This window comes from Salmo trutta, chromosome 24 (genome assembly GCF_901001165.1).
Source record: "Salmo trutta chromosome 24, fSalTru1.1, whole genome shotgun sequence".
Taxonomy (NCBI): domain Eukaryota; kingdom Metazoa; phylum Chordata; class Actinopteri; order Salmoniformes; family Salmonidae; genus Salmo; species Salmo trutta.
In genome coordinates, this window is record NC_042980.1 from 25,048,009 (window position 1) to 25,070,541 (window position 22,533).

At 43.7% G+C, this 22,533-nt stretch overlaps 1 protein-coding gene across 4 annotated transcripts in view; it reads left to right on the forward strand.

The window, feature by feature from the left end:
* The first annotated feature begins 509 nt into the window (after nt 1–509).
* ikzf2 (IKAROS family zinc finger 2) overlaps nt 510–22,533 on the forward strand; it is a 30,608-nt gene continuing 8,584 nt past the window's right edge. Inside the window, exons 1-5 of one of the 4 annotated variants that reach the window (XM_029711597.1) lie at nt 510–703; nt 3,757–3,803; nt 8,605–8,712; nt 16,239–16,427; nt 17,772–17,939. In XM_029711597.1, the coding sequence (XP_029567457.1) occupies nt 3,770–3,803; nt 8,605–8,712; nt 16,239–16,427; nt 17,772–17,939 (499 nt within the window). In that variant the 5' untranslated portion in view covers nt 510–703; nt 3,757–3,769. The other 3 variants (XM_029711595.1, XM_029711596.1, XM_029711598.1) reach the window with 3 other exon arrangements.

Consider the following 22,533-nt stretch of genomic DNA (forward strand, 5'->3'; position numbering starts at 1 on the left):
CAGGCAAATGTGCTGTCGAAAATGTGAAAATAACTGTAATCCCCCCTATAATAATAATAATAACAACAATAATAACAATAATAATAATAATGATGATAATAATTAAGTGTTATTAATATATGTTCATGTTCTATCAAAATATTGATTTTAAGTCACAGCCTACTTTATAGCCCATCAGCTTGGTTGATATGCACTTTTTAGTAACAGTTTAATAGGCTAATACAATTCATATTATTATGAGAATTGTATCTACTGTAATTATTAAGTAGCAGTATCGCTTTATTACTCCCCTATTATTATTATTATCATCCTATTGTATCCTATTCAATCATTGTTTTCACCATTTACTCAGAATCAAAATGTGTTAGTGTTATTTTAGCTAAATGTAATGTCAATATGTTATATGCCAAAGAAACAGGCTGTGAAGTCCTGTAATCGATTGCCGAACACAGACAGGCAGTCAGAGAGAGAGAGATCCGTTTCTCTGTGTCAGACCAAGTTCCCAGAATAGACACTCGCGGACTCGTCTGCTTTTCTTTCTAATATGGAGGAAGTATCGGCGGATTAACTGTTGCTGCCTGCGCCACTACTGTAATATGTTACAGTGTGATCCAAGAAAGATATTCCTATGGGTGAAATGTGTTGGCTAGTCCTAATTTCCGAGCATAGGTGGTGGCATTATTCAATCTCCTGCGTTTATAAGGTAAAGAAAGAAAGAAAACCAATGCAACTCAGTGATGATATTTAGCCTACAAGGATAACGGTTACTCAGCTATAATGACATATAAAATATGCCCGTGGATAAACGCTCAACATCCGACCATTGATTCATCCAGACAATGCAATGCGTGCTGCTGTCTCCACGACATCCAGCGAGACAGGTGGGTCTCACGTATGAAAGCCAGACGGCTCGCGACTCAACCGTGATCCGATACCTGTTGATGCAGGAGTGGGGGGTTCTGCGAACTCTCTATGACACCATTCGAAATGGTTTTTTTTCCCCCCCAAACAGCAATGCCAAGAGAGACACTCTATCATCTTATGTAAACCTAATTGAATTAGACTGAATGGGCACTATAGTTGAGGAGACGTTCTGTCTCTACTGAAATGTATTTCTCACGGCACCTGTGAATATTTTGGCAGGTTAGTATGAGACAGCATGTTATCTGGCATATCTCTCAGGGACTGCCTACTCACTCACTCACTCACTCCGACTTCATCCAATACCTTTTGAATATCCTACGTATGCTTTTCTGATTCCTTAGCCCCCATCGGTTTAAAATAGGCTGCTCCTTACTCCTTTTCTATGGCTACTTCCTCAGGAACCGGTGGATCCAGTTTTATCCCCTCGTTCTTTATTTCATTTAGCCTCAAAACAAGTTGAGTCTTCGACCTCATTTCTGCTGTAGTAAAAACAACATCCAGTAATACACAGTCTATAAATGTTGACGTGGCCATATTTAGGCTTATGAAAGTGTACTTCATAGAATACTGTAGGATACAGGGAAGGTGTCGTTTGAGGTGGAACGTTTGAGGTGGAAAAGTTGACGGTCTAGTTCAGCACAGAGGAAGTAACTACCAAAGCTACTTATTGAGGAGTGTACTGCTCTGTTCCTGAACTTTATTCAGGTTGTATGCAGGACAGGACAGTGTTATACTCAACTCAAGTTTTTTGGGGGGGCATCCCACTTTTTTTGGAGGAGAGTATCCCCTCATTTTTTGGTTTGTTATTGTCTACCAAAAACATATTAGGCTACTGAGCATTTGCATTTGAATTTTAAGAGGTGCAACTTCCGCTGACGAAGATCACTGATTATCACTTGAACAGGGGAGACACAAAAGGTAATGTCCAATCAAATATTTTGTCAATTTATCAAGTTACAGGCATCCTACACATTATAATGCACTGAAAACGATTAGGCTACCATCCTTACAAGACAAGGTTATGTAACTTTGTAATACGTTCATAATAACTTTTCATAATTGTTTTATCTGGACGCAATATATCAACTTCGACGATGCTCCCCCTGCGTACTGTTTAGGAGCGATTGATCGACACATTGACAGTGTATCCCATTTGCTTGCTCATGTCATAACAGGGGACGGCCGATTGTGTCAATCAAATGCCTTGACTCATATAATATAAATGAGAGAAAAAATCAACCCATATAGTTTTTCTTAAACTGAAGGGAGATCTTGGGCTGTCAGTTAGCCTACACACGTGCACGGCGGAGCGTTTGGAGAGACAGGTGTCCACCACGGAGGCGCGGATAGCTGGTGAAAATACTTCTTATGGGCTTTCCGTTTATTGCAGATGAAGCACTTCTAATTTCAATTGTCAAAAATATAAAGGTAAATTATATTGATTGAATTAATCAAATAACTTAGGTTGCTTATCACTAAAACAACTGTTTTCTATTTATTTATTTGAATAGCCTAGTCTACCCATGTATGACTGACTATAAATTCGAGAGAAAATACTCTTAAAAATATAAACATATCATGGCTCTTAGTCTTATGTATGAATCGTTTGCATTGTAGGCTAAATTATTGAAGAGTCAATTACTAGGGAAAATCTAAGTGCATGCCATTTTTTATTGACTGATTCTGAATATGTCTTGTGTGATTTTTATTGTATTGTATGTAGAAAGAAGTAGTAATCATTTACAAGACATTTGCCAAAATGTTGACATTTGTATTCTAGTTCCTAGTAGAAAATGTTTTGCTCTGTCAGTCCTCAAGATTGGGTTTCTGTTTTTTTTTTTATACTGAACTATGAGGGCTTATCCCTCTTGTGGGTCATACTATGAGGACAAACTCCTCTTGTGGGGTCACACTATGAAGCTGTACTCCTCTTGTGGGTCATAATTATCTTGTGCATCAAACATCAATACTACACAATTTCATGTGAACCACCAACAGATAATACATGTCTACTACATTTCCGTTGATACTGATAGCAGACATTAGGTTGGCCAGGGGTTTGTTTGCACCTCACTACTGTTCTCTCAGACATATTTATTTTTAGCTTAAGGCCTTTGTCAGAGGACGTGAAACTACTAGAACTGCAGTGTGTGTTCTCACTCCATGTACATGTATAGCCCATATTATAGTTTTAGCTGAATATATGTGTTACTTCTCTAACAGTGCAACTTTCAATGAGCCACTTCATTCTATTCAAAGGCTGTATTTTACAACCCACCAGTCCTTCAGCAGCTTTTGGGGGAGTTGAACCATAGAGTGTTATGTTGCGAGACAATAAACTGGTGGTGTGAACTTTTCGGATTCAGTTGTATTTGAACGCTGTATAATTTTTATACATCGTATAATTGTATCAGTCATAATGAGTTTAATGTATTTTCACTCAACCTTTATTGTAAAATATTAGTGAAATATTTCAAATTAATCATTGCCTTTTTCAAAATTAAAATATCCTCTAATTTGGCTATTTTAGCATTTATAAATATTTATTATCATTCATAATGGGTTATTAATGAAATGTATTATGAAGTGTTGCCTAAATGTACAATGATCGCGTAAAAAAAACAAAATTCACTCCAAACAAACAGTATAATATGGGTCATTTCATAAGGATTTAGAAGAGGTTAGGATCTACATCTATTCCAAGTTGGTTCAACTCATTTCATTGAAATGATGTGGAAACAAAGTTGATTCAACCTCTGTGTGCCCAGTGAGTAAGCATCGTGGTTCAGCTCAAGTGCTCTTCTAATTTATTGTTTCTTTTGATACCCAAAGCTCTCCACCGACTATGGAAACAGAGGCAACTGATGGATATTCTGCAAGTAAGTCAAGTCTTCAATCACTCTCTAACCTGAAGCTTCCTGACCTATTCTAATTCTTTAAACTTTTGAAAAGTTGTGTTAGCGAGATCCTGTTTCACATTGCAGATGTTGGATGTGTCTCTCAATTGTCATTTTATGGTTTTATACAAGCTGGTCTTTCTAATCACGTTTGAAGCGTATCCGTCCGTATCCAAAGAAATGGTAGATTTTATATTGTTCTGGTTCCCTGATGAGAGGCCTAGGCCTACAGGGATACTGGGCAGATGGACCAGGTGTAGGAGCAGGGGCGGACAGTCCTGCTAGGAGAAGGAGGTATCCCCTCTCCTCTCCCAACCTCCTTCTCCTTCACAAGCTACATGTGTTCTGATCCTGTAAAACGATCCTGACAACTTCGCTCTCCTAGAGATGTCTTATCATCAGTAGGGTGGTTCTGTACCAGGTAGACAGTGGTACTTCCCTCTTTACATTCCCCTTCACAGATTCCCGCTGATAGAACATACTGACAATCTGGAGTTTGACAACTCCTTCTTGTGTTTGTTGGTAATAGGTTTGGGATGAGTGGTCAAAAACATGGACGTTATAGTGTGAAGGAAAAAAGTAGGATGAAGTAGGATATAGTGCCTTCTGCTTTCATTCCCATCGCTGATACACATCTATTTTGGTTAATGCTTGAAGTATACTGCCATATCTCCACTAACATGTTCGTAGACAAGTTGGTGAATGAGATCTCTCACAGTCTAGAGGGAAGGTCCGGAGGTTGAGAGTTTGACAGGAAAAACCAGATCCTTGCTCCAGCCTGTGTGTTTCCAACAAGCCACAACATAGTTACTCTGTCATCCGGGGGGAGAAATCCTGCACAGTTCCAACCCTTGATCGTTCTTACTTTGTGTCATTCCTGTTTCTGTGGCTCATTATAGTCCTCCCACTCAGAAATTATGGCATTTTTATAACCAGCCAACCACCTGTTGCTGATAGTTTAATACAACACGTTCTCAATCTCACTTCATAAGACAACCTGCAGTAACTAACATGTCTGATAAGAAAAATCATATACACGGTAGCCTATATCATGATTTCTTGTTCTCTCTTTGTCATTTTCATACATTTTATTTTCCTTTTGGCAACGCCAACACATGGAACAATCCATTGTCTTCTTCCAGTGAAGCCTCCACTGTCTATACAAGTCATCTGGGCCATGGTGTGGTGGTAAATACAGTATTGAGTCAGCTAACAAGTGTGAATCAAAGCTCTGATTCTGACTTAGCAGACTGTGTGTGTGTGCGTGTGTGTGTGCTGTTGGCCCCAGTCGCTGATGTGGCCATACACTGTCTCCTCAACCTGGCCCACGGGTTCCAGCATGCATCACTTTGGGGGCAGCGAGCTGCGAGCTGCAATTGTAACTATGGTATGAGGATTGGCAGATGATAAACAAGTGAGTGTGTTTGAGTGCACACATATGACTGTATCAAACCATTACATTTACATTTGAGTCATTTAGCAGACGCTCTTATCCAGAGCTACTTACAGTTAGTGCATTCATCTTAAGATAGCTAGGTGGGACAACCACATATCACAGTCATAGTAAGTAACATTTTTGTCAATAATGTAGATATCTGCCTCCCGAGTCACGCAGTGTGTAAGGAACTGCATCGCTGTGCTTGAGACGTCACTACAGAACTGGGATCGTAACTGGTAGACCCATGAGGCGGGGCACAATTGGCCCAGCATTGTCCGGGTTAGGGGAGGGTTTGGCCGGCCGGGATTTCCTTGTTCCATCACGCTCTAGTGACTTCTTGTGGCGGGCCGGGTGCCTGCAAACTGACTTTGGTCGCCAGTTGGACAATGTTTCCTCCGACACATTGGTGCAGCTGGCTTCCGGGTTAAGGCAGCAGCATGTCAAGGAGCAGTGCGGCTTGCCAGGGTCGTGTTTCGGAGGACGCATGGCTCTCAACCTTCCTCTCTCCCGAGTCCGTAGGGGAGTTGCAGCGATGGGACAAGACTGTAACTAGCAATTGGATACCACGAAATTGGGGAGAAAAAAGGGTAAAAGTACAAAAAACATTTCAGAGCTAAGTGTGAGTGTTAGTTCACTAAATACTTTATTAATTATTGTTATTAATTTATTTATTTTTGGTGGGGGGAGGTGTGAGGAAGGGGTGCTGTGGGATTATTTAGGATACTCTTTGAAGATGTAGGGTTTCAGATGTTTTCAGAAGAGGGGCAGGGTATCTGCTGTCATTGGGGTCCCAAGACAGAGAAAAGCTTGGACTGGACTGAGTGGGAGTTGCCCTCCCTTGAGCAGAGCCTGAAGGTATGGAGTGGCAGTTCATCTTGCTGCTCCATAGGCAAGTACCATGGTATTGTTGTGGACTGTGTTGTATTGTAGTGAGCTTCTTTGATGTTTGCAGAGAATGACATGGTGTTGTCCAGGGTCATGCCAAGGTTCTTTGCACTCTGGAAGGGGGACACCATTGAGTTGTCAACCATGATGAAGAGGTCTTGGAGTGGGCAGGCCTTCCCCAGGAGTAAGATCAGCTCTGTCTTGTTGAGGTTGAGATTGAGGTGGTGGGCTGACATCCAACCTGAGATATCTGCCAGGCACGCAGAGATGCATATGACCACCTGGGTGTCAGAAGGGGAAAGGAGAAAAGAAGTTGAGTGCCATCTGCATAGCAATGATAGGAGAGACCATGTGAGGATATGACGGAGGCGAGTGACTTGGTTTATAGAGAGAAGAGGAGAGGGCCTGGAACCGAGCCCTGGGGGACACCAGTAGTGAGAGTAGTGAGTAGTGAGAGACGCAGATCCTCTCCACATCACCTGGTAGGAGTAGACTGCCAAGTAGGATGCAATCCAAGAGTGTGCGGAGCCTGAGACTCACAGCCCTGAGAGGGTGGAGAGGAGGATCTGATAGTTCACGGTTTCGAAGGCAGCGGATAGATCTAGGAGGATGAGAACAGAGGAGAGAGATTCAGCTTTGGCAGTGTGGAGAGCCTCCGTGACAGAGAAGATCAGTTTTGGTTGAGTAACCTGTCTTGAAGACTGACTGGTTAGGGTTAAGAAGATGGTTCTGAGAGAGATAGGGAGAGAGTTGGTCAGAGACGGCACGCTCAAGTGTTTTGGAAAGAAAATAAAGAAGTAATACCAGTCTGTAGTTTTTGACGTCAGAGGGGTCAAGTGTTGGTTTCTTGAGGAGGGGTGCGACAGTGGTCAAGGATGAGTTGATGAGTGAAGTGAGGAATGGGAAAAGGTTTCCAGAGGTGGTCTGGAGAAGGGAGGAGGGGAAGGGGTCGAGCGGGCAGGTTGTTGGGTGGCCTGACCTCACTAGTCACAGGATTTCATCTGGAGAGAGAGGGGAGAAAGAGGTCAAAGCGTGGGGTAGTTCTGTGTGAGTGCGACCAGTGGACTCAATAAGCTGAGTGAATGAAGAGCGGATGTCATCAATCTTCTTTTTAAAGTGGTTGACAAAGTTGTCCTCAGAGAGGGAGGAGGGAGGGGGGAGGATTAAGGAGGGAGGAGAAGGTGGAAAATAGTTTTCTAGGGTTAGCAAGCGTGTATACTGTATATAAGAAGTCCTACCACAGTTCGTCTTTGAAACCAGTTTCAGTGAAATGCCTTTAAGGGTTTCAGTAATAATTACAAGTACATAAAACATATGAACATCAAAATTCAGGTGCTACGAGTACACACCACCTTTGAGACACACTGAGCCTTTACCTGACCTGAGAGGCCCTACAGAGCTGCTAGGCAGCCGTCAAGGCGTCAACACTTAGCACAGTAATGGAAAATCCTTCATGACAAATCTGGGCCACCCCTATCTCTACAACAGACACCACTGCCATTGGATAGCCACCTGTCAGTCACCTGAGATTTCATCCAACCCCAGCATGGCATGCAATCGGAGACCAGACCCAGGGATTGTGTCATCATGGTCATGGACCACAACTCCCAGTGTGTCTCACTCAGCAGCAGCCAATCACAACAATTTAACACCACATAAAATACAAGCATTTTGTTTTAGCTTCCATGAGAAAATCTTTGGCGAAGATTAACTGTTAGACTGTTACTTTCAGGTACTTTCCTGTAAACCTATATTAACAAAATACTCCCAGGTGCTAGCTGGTACCGTGTTGTCTTTGCTGTGGTCTGGCTCCTGTGGGATTTGACACCTGGGTCAGTGGGGGTGCTGTGGTGTTGCTGCTGCTGCTGCTGTATTGTCTGAGAGGCTGTGCTGGGGCCAGGCTGTAACGGGATAAGGGATTGTACAGCTCTCCTTCTGAGTGGACAGGACAGGACACACAGCTATAGCTATCCCATGGCATTGCCTGTGTCAGGGAGGGTGCTGACAGGCCGCAATCTGATCTGATCTGTATGAAGAGGACACGAGGCTGATAGAAAAAGTAGCCGGCAGACAGGAGCCATACCACCTTGCACTCTGGTACTGTACTGGTTAGCACCTAGAAGCTAAGCAAGTGCTGGGTCTGGTTGGCAGATCATCCACAGAACATCTGTTTGCTACTGAAAGTGGTTCAGAATGATTTCCTGTTATGAATTAGAAGTGTGAAATACAGCATTAAATGATCCCCTAGCTAAGTATCTCCGGGTATCATCAGACATTTTTACACTTTTTTTTTAGATGGTGTGATTGCTACAATTGACACCTCTCAAGGCATTTATGTGAGGATGTCATGACATTTGGAGAGATGGAGTTTGTATGTACAGTATGTACTGTATATGTATACTGTGCAGTGCAATGGTGTGCAATGCGATGTTCCCAGCTCTCTTGTTGTCTGTCACCCAGGTAACGGAGACTGCTCTCCCAAGAAGACAGAGAACTCTAGAATGTTGGTGGACCTGTCGGCAAACACACCCAACGCACAGCAGCCCCAGGGTCCTTATTCACCGACTGGTGAGTGGATACACACACACACACACACACACACACACACACACACACACACACACACACACACACACACACACACACACACACACACACACACACACACACACACACACACACACACACACATACACACACACGTCAAGAAACAGTTTATTTTCTTTTATCAAAGGGTCATCAGAAATGTATGTCTTATCTGAAGGGTCTTGCGTAGTTCCCTTCCCTTAAATGAACAGAAATAGGAAGAGCTGAGACATGGTGCCATTCTTCTCATTGTCTTCAGACATGTCACCATGAGGTGGCTGAACCAGAAAAGGGAAGTTGTTTCCCGCAGCATCCCCCAGTATTAGTAGCCTGGTCCTAGATCTGTGTCAGAGGGAGAGAGACTCTCACAGATACAGCTTGTGTCATCCCGACACAGAGGTTGCCTAACAACACTCCGCCATGACACCACTTTTGTAACACAACACTGAAATTAAGCAGTTGTGTCAGTGTGTACAAAACTACAAAACATGTTTGCCTATACACTTATGTTTAGAATCAAACTATTAGTATGGTATAGCATTTAAAAGTATTTTTTCATTCACTTCAGCAAAATACCTCTACAGTTCTACTAGCAAAATACCTTATGGGTGGCTCTTCTTGACCTTGATCTCTGACCCTTGAGTAATGTAAACTATGAGGTGTTCAATACACAGCCAGGTATGGGACAGGTATCCTTACTCAGATTAGCTTATGATAGCACTTTTCACTTAGCTTGGATACCTACTGTAGTTTCTCCTCCTTGGTAACATGACCCGTCATGCTTCGGGAGTTTCTTTATATTTTATTTATCTGGGTTCTATAAAATGCTGTTGTCGCAGCAACCATCTCAAGTTCAGCCAGCTTCGACAGAGAGTGGCGAGCTCTTCATGTGTATACCCCACCTACAATACCCCTCAATCTGCTAGCTCCATGTTGCCAGGATACAGCTCTGGAGGATAAATTCAATGTCATGGTGTTAGTAAAAGAGGAGCTCTTTCAGTTCACACAAGGCTAAGAGATAAAAGGGGAAATATTGCTTAAGAAAATACTGCCATGTTGTTACAGAGATTGCCATGTCATTGCTAACAATAGCAGGACTCCAGAAGTCCATGTGGTCTGTGTTGGAAGATAGATGGAAGTTGTCAATCATATCACCTCAGTGGAGTGGATAGTGTGACTTAGTGTCAACCCTATAGCAGTCACCATTACTTAGTGTCAACCCTATAGCAATCCCCATGACTTAGTGTCAACCCTATAGCAATCCCCATGACTTAGTGTCAACCCTAAAACAATCCCCATGACTTAGTGTCAACCCTAAAACAATCCCCATGACTTAGTGTCAACCCTAAAACAATCCCCATGACTTATTGTCAACCCTATAGCAGTCACCATTACTTAGTGTCAACCCTATAGCAGTCACCATGACTTAGTGTCAACCCTATAGCAATCCCCATGACTTAGTGTCAACCCTATAGCAATCCCCATGACTTAGTGTCAACCCTAAAACAATCCCCATGACTTAGTGTCAACCCTATAGCAATCCCCATGATTTAGTGTCAACCCTAAAACAATCCCCATGACTTAGTGTCAACCCTAAAACAATCCCCATGACTTAGTGTCAACCCTATAGCAGTCACCATGACTTAGTGTCAACCCTATAGCAATCCCCATGACTTAGTGTCAACCCTATAGCAATCCCCATGACTTAGTGTCAGCCCTATAGCAATCCCCATGACTTAGTGTCAAGCCTTATAGCAATCCCCATGATTTAGTGTCAACCCTATAGCAATCCCCATGACTTAGTGTCAACCCTAAAACAATCCCCATGACTTAGTGTCAACCCTAAAACAATCCCCATGACTTAGTGTCAACCCTATAGCAGTCACCATGACTTAGTGTCAACCCTATAGCAATCCCCATGACTTAGTGTCAACCCTATAGCAATCCCCATGACTTAGTGTCAGCCCTATAGCAATCCCCATGACTTAGTGTCAACCCTAAAACAATCCCCATGACTTAGTGTCAACCCTATAGCAGTCACCATGACTTAGTGTCAACCCTATAGCAGTCACCATGACTTAGTGTCAACCCTATAGCAGTCACCATGACTTAGTGTCAACCCTATAGCAGTCACCATGACTTAGTGTCAACCCTATAGCAATCCCCATGACTTAGTGTCAACCCTATAGCAGTCACCATGACTTAGTGTCAACCCTATAGCAATCCCCATGACTTAGTGTCAACCCTATAGCAATCCCCATGATTTAGTGTCAACCCTATAGCAGTCACCATGACTTAGTGTCAACCCTATAGCAGTCACCATGACTTAGTGTCAACCCTATAGCAATCCCCATGACTTAGTGTCAACCCTATAGCAGTCACCATGACTTAGTGTCAACCCTATAGCAGTCACCATGACTTAGTGTCAACCCTATAGCAATCCCCATGACTTAGTGTCAACCCTATAGCAATCCCCATGACTTAGTGTCAACCCTATAGCAGTCACCATGACTTAGTGTCAACCCTATAGCAGTCACCATGACTTAGTGTCAACCCTATAGCAGTCACCATGATTTAGTGTCAACCCTATAGCAGTCACCATGACTTAGTGTCAGCCCTATAGCAATCCCCATGACTTAGTGTCAACCCTAAAACAATCCCCATGACTTAGTGTCAACCCTATAGCAGTCACCATGACTTAGTGTCAACCCTATAGCAGTCACCATGACTTAGTGTCAACCCTATAGCAGTCACCATGATTTAGTGTCAGCCCTATAGCAGTCACCATGACTTAGTGTCAGCCCTATAGCAATCCCCATGACTTAGTGTCAACCCTTATAGCAATCCCCATGATTTAGTGTCAAACCTTATAGCAGTCACCATTACTTAGTGTCAACCCTATAGCAATCCCCATGATTTAGTGTCAAACCTATAGCAATCCCCATGATTTAGTGTCAACCCTATAGCAATCACCATGACTTATTGTCAACCCTATAGCAATCCCCATGACTTAGTGTCAGCCTTTTATTAATCACCATGACTTATTGTCAACCCTATAGCAATCATCATGATTTAGTGTCAACCCTATAGCAGTCACCATGACCTAGTGTCAACCCTATAGCAATCACCACAGTAAATGTTGTTGTCAACCCTAAAGCAATAAGCACACAGTCAACTCTAGCTATCGCCACACTCCACTTGTATATAAAATAAATATTGGATGAAATATTGAGTTTGGTCTTATTGCTATTAACTCATAGAAACAGGTTGAATAAAATATTCATACATGGAAAAACAGATGGTAAAAAACAATCTAAAAGAAGTTTGTGTCTGAGAGATATAGGAAGGGGTATTAAACATATTTAACCCCTTTTTTTAGGCACAAACATTTGAACTGGTACCAGGCTACCTTCAGACAAGTCTTGGGAAGCTTGTGGGTGTCCTAGAGAAAAACATGTACGTGTTCGTGAGAGTCTCATCTTTCCATAGAGGGGTCATATTAACGTGTTGCCCAAACTGTTCGGCAAAGGGGCAGGTGCTCCAGCACACCTAGGGCTCCATCTGTGCAAGTGCCTGGTCTAGTATGAAGGAAGACTTCAAGTTTCTGTGCTAAGCTAGTTAGCATTGGCTCATACAACCTTTAACTTCCTTCATACTGGATGCAAACATACAAATGGTACTCACGAGTTCATCTGACTCTCGGGACGTAGAAACTGTAAGTGGCCTTATTGCCAAAATCCCCTTTAATGGAGCCTAGGAGCCTGAAGGGACATTCAGGAGATGGATTATATGGATGTGAGAGGTTTGGGGTTTTTGCTCTGGCTCCTTCCATACCTACGCTATGATTATGGTTTCAGTCACAAATCACAAACAGGCTTGACTGGATGGTTATGATTATCGTCCGTATCAGGTTTTCCTTCAGACTACTGTAGAGGAATTCTAGAAGTCTCCTTCTCACGGCATGATGCCTCTGACCTTGTATGACCTAAAAACTTGTATGTACTGTATATGCTGTATATGAATATGTTATATGTATATGCAGTACAGGAAAGAAATGTGTTCTCTTGTTCTTATTTAAAATGTGTGTTTCTGTTCTTGTCTAATAGAGTTATGTATTTTGTCATGCTTTATGTTTTGTGTGGACCCCACGAAAGTACAGTAGCTGCTGCTTCTGCAACACTTAATGGGGATCCTAATAAAAAAACAAATTCCAAATGTTCAAGATTAAGGTCCCTACGTATATGCTAAGCATACCAGAATCTTAAAGCTGCAAAATACTACTTTTTGGGTAACTCGACCAAATTCACATAGAAACGTGAGATAGATCTGTCATTTCCATTGAACGTAAGTCTAAGAAGCGGTAGATATGTTCTATGTGTGCTGTTTCTATGCGTCCCGTTCTTAAGTTTTATTTTTGTGTCTTTTACTTTCAGTTTTAAACTGCTGAAAATACAATAATCTTGGTTATTGAAAATATATTTTAGATGGTACAACGATTCTCTACACAATAGATTGCTTGTTTTGTCAAACAAACTGAAATTAGGAAAACGATTTGAATTTAAGCAACCAGGAAATAGCAGGACAATTTCTGCATATTGTACCTTCAAAAGTTGTGTGGGAGAGGACGATCTCTAATTATTCTGTGGCTATGTGTGTGTGTCCCTAGTGACTCAAGAGTCAAAAGTTACTAAAGCCAGACTGGAGGAGTATGTACAGTGCCTTGCGAAAGTATTCGGCCCCCTTGAACTTTTCAACCTTTTGCCACATTTCAGGCTTCAAACATAAAGATATAAAACTGTAATTTTTTGTGAAGAATCAACAACAAGTGGGACACAATCATGAAGTGGAACGAAATTTATTGGATATTTCAAACTTTTTTAACAAATAAAACACTGAAAAATTGGGCGTGCAAAATTATTCAGCCCCCTTAAGTTAATACTTTGTAGCACCACCTTTTGCTGTGATTACAGCTGTAAGTCGCTTGGGGTATGTCTCTATCAGTTTTGCACATCGAGAGACTGAAATTTTTGCCCATTCCTCCTTGCAAAACAGCTCGAGCTCAGTGAGATTGGATGGAGAGCGTTTGTGAAAAGCAGTTTTCAGTTCTTTCCACAGATTCTCGATTGGATTCAGGTCTGGACTTTGACTTGGCCATTCTAACACCTGGATATGTTAATTTGTGAACCATTCCATTGTAGATTTTGCTTTATGTTTTGGATCATTGTCTTGTTGGAAGACAAATCTCCGTCCCAGTCTCAGGTCTTTTGCAGACTCCATCAGGTTTTCTTCCAGAATGGTCCTGTATTTTGCTCCATCCATCTTCCCATCAATTTTAACCATCTTCCCTGCCCCCGCTGAAGAAAAGCAGGCCCAAACCATGATGCTGCCATCACCATGTTTGACAGTGGGGATGGTGTGTTCAGGGTGATGAGCTGTGTTGCTTTTACGCCAAACATAATGTTTTGTATTGTTTGCAAAATTTCGATTTTGGTTTCATCTGACCAGAGCACCTTCTTCCACATGTTTGGTGTGTCTCCCAGGTGGCTAGTGGCAAAGTTTAAATGACACTTTTTATGGATATCTTTAAGAAATGGCTTTCTTCTTGCCACTCTTCCATAAAGGCCAGATTTGTGCAGTATACGACTGATTGTTGTCCTATGGACAAAGTCTCCCACCTCAGCTGTAGATCTCTGCAGTTCATCCAGAGTGATCATGGGCCTCTTGGCTGCATCTCTGATCAGTCTTCTCCTTGTATGAGCTGAAAGTTTAGAGGGACGGCCGGGTCTTCGTAGATTTGCAGTGGTCTGATACTCCTTCCATTTCAATATTATCGCTTGCACAGTGCTCCTTGGGATGTTTAAAGCTTGGGAAATCTTTTTGTATCCAAATCCGGCTTTAAACTTCTCCACAACAGTATCTCGGACCTGCCTGGTGTGTTCCTTGTTCTTCATGATGCTCTCTGCGCTTTAAACGGACCTCTGAGACTATCACAGAGCAGGTGCATTTATACAGAGACTTGATTACACACAGGTGGATTCTATTTATCATCATTAGTCATTTAGGTCAACATTGGATCATTCAGAGATCCTCACTGAACTTCTGGAGAGAGTTTGCTGCACTGAAAGTAAAGGGGCTGTATACTTTTGCACGGCCAATTTTTCAGTTTTTTATTTGTTAAAAAAGTTTGAAATATCCAATAAATTTCGTTCCACTTCATAATTGTGTCCCACTTGTTGTTGATTCTTCACAAAAAATTACAGTTTTATATCTTTATGTTTGAAGCCTGAAATGTGGCAAAAGGTCGAAAAGTTCAAGGGGGCCGAATACTTTCGCAAGGCACTGTATCTGGGCCATATTTGTGTGTCTGTGTGTCAGTCTCCCTATAATGTCGGATGAGGGATACTGAGAGTCTGGTGGCCAACCCAGTAGAGTTGAGGCCTTTGTGCCTTTAGTCAGTCAGAGTCCCCCCCCCATCAAGCCATCCAGCCAGTCTCCCAGTGCCAGTCAAATCGAAACCCACAGGGGCTAAGAAGCACCTGGCCGCAGCACTCCGCTCTTCCTCTCCTCCTCCTCCTCCTCCTCCTCCTCCTCCTCCTCCTCCCCAGGGACCAGGGCTGGGGTCAATTCGAATTAAAGGCAGTCAATTCAGGAAGTGATTTTAATTAAAAATAAAACGAAAATAGATTTCAAAATGTATTCAATTTTGAATTGTTATTTAAGTTTACTTGACTGCCTTCAATTAGAATTGACCACAGCCCTGCCAAGGACTGAGTGGAACTAGACCAGCCTGTTTCTCAGCTGTCCCTCCACAAATCTCTAATGTTCAGACCAAGTCACGTATCGCCCGTCCACTTCTGGGACTAACCCCGTTTTTCTCCACATAACTACTTTACTGTGTACATTCCAGAAGTCTCAGGTTTAAAATAGATAACAGAAATAATTGAGCTCCTGTGGTCTAAGGCACTGCATCTCAGTGCTAGAGGTGTCACTACAGACCCTGGTTCGATTCCAGGCTGTATCACAACCAGCCATGATTGGGAGTCCCATAGGGTGGCGCACAATTGGCCCAGCGTCGTTAGGGTTTGGCCGGGGTAGGCCATCATTGTAAATAAGAATTTGTTCTTAACTGACTTGCCTAGTTAAATAAAGGTAAAATAAAAAAATAATGGCATATAATTAACAATAACATACCAATAACTAACAATATTTTTGTCAGATTTGGTGAGTCCCTGCCTCTAGAGGTTAGCATTAACTTTGGCAATTTATGTTGAGCATCATTATATTACTTATTTCTCCAGGGGAAATAACATGCAGATTTGATGAACTTGTTCCAATCAATGGATGTTTATATTCAAAGTGAAACAGATTTACAAGGTTTAGACTCGTAACCTAGAGCCACTGCACCTCTTACTGGAAGAACAAGGATCATCCACTAAAGCCATGTCATGTGATTGTCATGTGATTGTCTGAAAAACTGTAATTGGATTGGTCAAACCTGTCTCTTCCAGAACACACCATCAAACAAGAAGAAGAGACAGAAGATGAAAGGGACAGGAGGACCACAGCTGAGGATATGGGACAAAGTGGGGAAGAGGAATCGGGATTGGAAGAGCCCATGATTGACAGCCCAAACAACCTACAGGATGGGGTTCCTGGGTCAGATGGGTCATGTGACCCAGGAACTCGGCTGCCCAATGGTAAATGTTTCTCTAAAGTTGTTACCCCTTATGTCCCTTTCACAGTATATGGCCCAAACCTAATGTACTTTATATTGATCAACAATGACTCAATACTCTCTGATGTATCTAAGGATTGTCAATATTTTACCATTAACATCTAACAAACTGCAAAACCCATTAGTTATACGTTAATAAATGATGAATACATTATACTTCACGTTGTAGCTCCCTATGAGATATGAATTTTACAGACTCAAGCAATTGCACGTCACTCATCCTATGATTTAAAAAAAAATCTGTGAGTCAGAAATTGTTTCTACGGGTGTGGAGCTGGAGAGCTTTGCTGTTTTGTAGAATACAATAGTTTAGCCTTGGAATGATTTTCATGGATAACATCCCAGGAATCCTCCACAACCTGTTCCCGAGCCCTTAACTGACGCCATTACTGTGCCTCAGTCTTCATAGATTTAGGATAACATTTCACTTTTCCAAACGTTCGGCCGCAGATCAAGAGACGATCATCAAGATGATGATGAGACTACTGTCGTTTACTGGTGAACCGGGCAAACTTTTTGCATAGATACAGACAAACATACTTCCATGGTAAAGCTGGTATTAAAGATGTACAGCACTTTAACACAATGGAAGATTTTATGACACACTGTAAGACTCCTTAAGTCTTAACAATTTACTATCTGAAAAGACGTTGACGGCCACACTAAACCTTATTAACTTATACCAACTTAGTGGTGTTGGTGGTGTTTGTGTATATGTGGGTAGAACGCATACAGCCCTACAGGGCGCCTGGTGAAGGATGAAAACTCACTGTATTTCTACACCTACTCTGTGGTGAGAGAGGGAGCTGTAGAAGAGACCCAGAACAGAGCTATTAGGGTGGAGATCTAACACCTCATCTCGCCACACTCCAGACACTATTACTGTAGTAGCAGTAGACCGTAGTTCAAATGTATCAATTGTACACAGCACACGTCAGGCACCACACGTTAGTGTTTTTCTACCCACTGACAAACCTCCTAGAAATATATTCTCTGCATTATTTGAGATGTTACAACGTTCTCAGCTAAGGCATGTTGCTTGCCTTTACCAATCAAACCATGTTTTACCATTGCAATGTGTTGATTGCTGTTGAGTAGCTGTGAACCTCCATTTCCGTCTTTATCAAGTTTGTTCGGTCCACTAGCCGAGTGAAAACTCAAGACTAGGTGGCTGGTGGTCTGTGGGTATTGTGTGTTGCTTTTCTGGCTACATGTAAAAGGGGGAGTGAGAGATGAGAGCCTGCACTTCCTGTGCCCCTTCAAGTGATAGGCCGTTCCAGTGTAACACTTCCTGTGCCCCTCTCAGGTGATAGGCCGTTCCAGTGTAACCAGTGTGGCGTGTCGTTCACTCAGAAGGGCAATCTGTTGAGACACATCAAGCTGCACACGGGGGAGAAGCCCTTCAAATGCCCCTTCTGCAGCTACGCCTGCCGCCGTCGTGACGCTCTCACAGGCCACCTACGCACACACTCAGGTCAGCCCCTCTACCTCCTCTCTTTCTTTGTTTCTTCCTCTATGTTCTTATCCTCTTCCTATTTTTTCTCCTTGTCTCACTATTCCCTTTGTCTTGGGTCCATGCTTCCTATAACTGTTTTATTACTGTGGTTACTCCTTAGTATTTATCCTGGTTTCAATAACTTCTAAAATAGTCCATACTATGTTGATGCTATAGAACCGGCCTGTCTCGATGTAACTTAAAGCATGATTTGGTCTGACCTGTGTCTAAGTTTTTGTGACAGATTAGCAACAGACCCACAAATATCTAACCCTGACATGGTTTTGTATTGTTGGATGGGTGCATCTATCTGGGGATTTTTGTGCAGACAGACAAGGGCTGTGGTTAGGCACCCAGGACATGCTGTTCCTATAACCTGCTCAGCTCACGTCTCCTCGGAGAGGAACTCTCTCTGTTATCTGTAGAGATACAGTATGGGGAGACCAGAAAAACACTGCCCTGCTCTAACTGTAACCCACTTTCCTATCTCTGCGTCATAGGCCTCTGTCTCTGTGTTCTCTCCTGCCTCTAGTTTGAGATCCGGGACAGACAACAGTATAACCTCATCTCTAGTGTTGTCCTCTTAGAAGTACTCACATGTACAGTGCATTCGGAAAGTATTCAGACCCCTTGACTTTTTCCATATTTTGTTACGTTACAGCCTTATTCAAAACTGACTAAATTGTTTGTTTTTTTCCTCATCAATCTACACACATTACCCCTTAATGACAAAGCAAGCACAGGTTTTAGACATTATAAATGTAAAAACTGAAATATCACATTTACATAAGTATTCAGACCCTTTACTCAGTACTTTGTTGAAGCACCTTTGGCAGCGATTACAGCCTTGAGTCTTCTTGGGTATGACGCTACAAGCTTGGCACACCTGTATTTGGGGAGTTTCTCCCATTCTTCTCTGCAGATCCTCTCAAGCGCTCTCAGGTTGGATGGGGAGCGTCACTGCACAGCTATTTTCAGGTCTCTCCAGAGTTGTTCGATCGGGTTCAAGTCCAGGCTCTGGCTGGACCACTCAAGAACATTCACAGACTTGTCCCGAAACCACCCATGCCTTGTCTTGGCTGTGGGCTTAGGGTCAATGTCCTGTTGGAAGGTGAACCTTCTCCCCAGTCTGAGGTCCAGAGCGCTCTGGAGCAGGTTTTCATCAAGGATGTCTCTATACTTTGCTCTGCTCATCTTCCCTCAATCCTGACAAGTCTCCTCCAGGCCCTGCCGTTGAAAAGCATCACCACAGCATGATGCTGCCACCACCGTGCTTCACTGTAGGGATGGTGCCAGGTTTCCTCCAGATGTGATGCTTGGCATTCAGGCCAAAGAGTTCAATCTTGGTTTCATCAGACCAGAGAATCTTGTTGCTCATGGTCTGAGAGTCCTTTAGGTGCCTTTTGGAAAACTCCAAGTGGGCTGTCATGTGCCTTTTACTGAGGAGTGGCTTCCGTCTGGCCACTCTACCATAAAGGCCTGATTGGTGAAGTGCTGCATAGATGGTCGTCCTTCTGGAACGTTCAACCATCTCCACATAGGAACTCTGGAGCTCTGTCAGAGTGACCATCGGGATCTTGGTCACCTCCCTGTTCCTGTTTTACATTTTTAATACATTTGAAAACATTTCTAAAAACCTGTTTTCAATTTGTCATTATGGGGTATTGTGTAGATTTATGAGCGAAAAAAATTATTGAATTTATTTTAGAATAAGGCTGTGTCTTATTAGGGCATTGGGTCACCACGAGCAGCTTCAATGCACCTTGGCATAGATTCTACAAGTGTCTGGAACTCTATCGGAGGGTTGCAACACCATTCTTCCACAAGAAATTACCATCATTTAGTGTTTTGTTAATGGTGGATGGAAACGCAGTCAGTTGCTGCTCAGGAATCTCCCATAAGTGGTCAATTAGGTTAAAATCTGATGACTGACACAGCCATGGCATATGGTTTACATTGTTTTCATGCTCATCAAACCATTCAGTGACCACTCATGCCCTTTGGATGGGGACATTGTCATTGTATGGGGGAATAGCCATGGTAGCCAAAATAATGGCCTGCCCAGCATTTTTATACATGACCCTAAGAATAATGGGACATTAATTGCTTAATTAACTCAGGAACCATTCCTGTGTGGAAGCCCCTGCTTTCAATATACTTTTTATCCCTCATTTACTCAAGTGTTTCCATTATTTTGGCAGTTACCTGTATTTCCATGTTGAAGCCAGTAAAACAACTAGATCGGCTAGGCTACATGTATACTATTTAATAAACTATCTTCAATGGATAGGAAAACATCCATGGCTCCAGGGAAGAGCCATTAGGCCTACAGTGTGCACACATTGCTTTATGCTCATGGAACGAGAGATTTATGATATCCTGCTTCTGACCCGATCCTATTTAGAAATATTGTTGTTGTTAAAAAAAATATATTGATTGTTTTCCCTTTAATTTGAGTTCCCCTTTCCTGCAGTCAAATGACCTAGTGGCCTCATGGGTGGAATTTTATTCATACTTTTTAATAGTATCATAATTAATAAACATTATTTATTTATTTTATGCAGAAAATCTGGTGTTTCTATGTCAAATTATTTTGTTAAATTTCAGTCTTCTGTGATATATATATAAAGTATCCTATTGGGATGCAAAGTCAAAATGTAGTACATTTCAACTCTATTTGTAGCAGGTAGCCTAGTGATTAGAGTGTTGGGCCAGTAACTGAAAGGTTGCTAGATCAACTCCCTGATGTAACGGCTGTTGCAAGGAGTAGACCAAGGCGCAGCGTGGTGAGTGCTCATCATTAACTTGTAATAGAACACTTTCAACAAAACAAGAAAACGAACGACAGCTAAACAGTTCTGTCAGGAACATGAACTAAACAGAAAGTAACCACCCACAAAACCCAAAGGAAAACAGGCTGCCTAAGTATGGCTCCCAATCAGAGACAACGATATACAGTTGTCCCTGATTGAGAACCATACCCAGCCCAAACAAAGAAATACAAAGCATAGAAAAAAGGACATAGAATGCCCACCCTAGTCACACCCTGGCCTAATCAAAATAGAGAATAAAACCCTCTCTATGGCCAGGGCATGACAGTACCCCCCCAAAGGTGCGGACTCCGTCCGCAAAACCTGACTCTAAAGGGGAGGGTCCGGGTGGGCCTTCCTAACGGCGGCGGCTCTGGTGCGGGACGTGGACCCCGCTCCACCTTCGGCTTGGCCCACTTAGGTGGCGCCTCTGGAGTGGGGACCCTCGCCGCCGACCCTGGACTGGGGACCCTTGCAGCGGGCCCCGGACAGGCGGGCGACTCTGGCAGCTCCGGACAGGCGGGCGACTCTGGCAGCTCCGGACAGGCGGCGACTCTGGCAGCTCCGGACAGGCGGGCGACTCTGGCAGCTCCGGACAGGCGGGCGACTCTGGCAGCTCCGGACATGCGGGCGACTCTGGCAGCTCCGGACAGGCGGGCGACTCTGGAAGCTCCGGACAGGCGGGCGACTCTGCAGGAGGCCTGGCTCTGGGCGCAGGCAAAGAATTCACCAGGCTGGGGAGACATGCAGGAGGCCTGGCTCTGGGAGCAGGCACAGGACTCACCAGGCTGGGGAGACATGCAGGAGGCCTGGTTCTGGGAGCAGGCACAGGACTCACCAGGCTGGGGAGACATGCAGGCCTGGCTCTGGGAGCAGGCACAGGATTCACCAGGCTGGGGAGACATGCAGGAGGCCTAGCTCTGGGAGCAGGCACAGGACTCACCAGGCTGGGGAGAAATGCAGGAGGCCTGGCTCTGGGAGCAGGCACAGGATAGACCGGGCTGTGGGGGAGCACTGGAGATCTGGTGCGTAGGCTTGACACCACCCGTCCTGGCTGAGTTGTCACTGTAGCCCGGCATGGGCGAAGCGCTGGCACAGGATGAACTGGGCTGTGCTGGGGAATGATGGCTGCCGTGCGTAGAGCAGGCGCAGGGTAGGCTGGACCTAGGAGACGCACTGGTGGCCAGATGTGCTGTGCCAGCGCACTTCTCCCTGGCTGAGTGCAAACTCTAGCACGGCAACGCTGAGGAGCTCGTATCGACCGCACCGGGCTATAGCTGCGCAATGGTGACACAGTGCGTAACTCAGCATAACAGGGTGCTTGCTTGATTCGTCGCTCCCCATAATAAGCACGGGGAGTTTGCTCAGGTCTCCAACCTGACTTACCCCAACTCCCCGTGTGCCCCCCCCCCCCAAAAATGTTTTGGGGCTGCCTCTCAGGCTCCTGTAGCTGACTTGCCTGTTCCTCCCAGTATCGCCGTTCTGCCTTCGCTGCCTCGATCTCCCACTGCGGGCGGCGATACTCCCCAGGCGTTGTCTAGGGTCCCTTTCCATCCAAAATCATCTCCCAAGTCCAGGAGTCCATAACCCTCTGTTCCTCCATACCACGCTGCTTGGTCTTCTTGTGGTGGGTGGTTCTGTAACTGCTGTTGCAAGGAGTAGACCAATGCGCAGCGTGGTGAGTGCTCATCATTAACTTTTAATAGAACACTTTCAACAAAACAAACGACAGCTAAACAGTTCTGTCAGGAACATGAACTAAA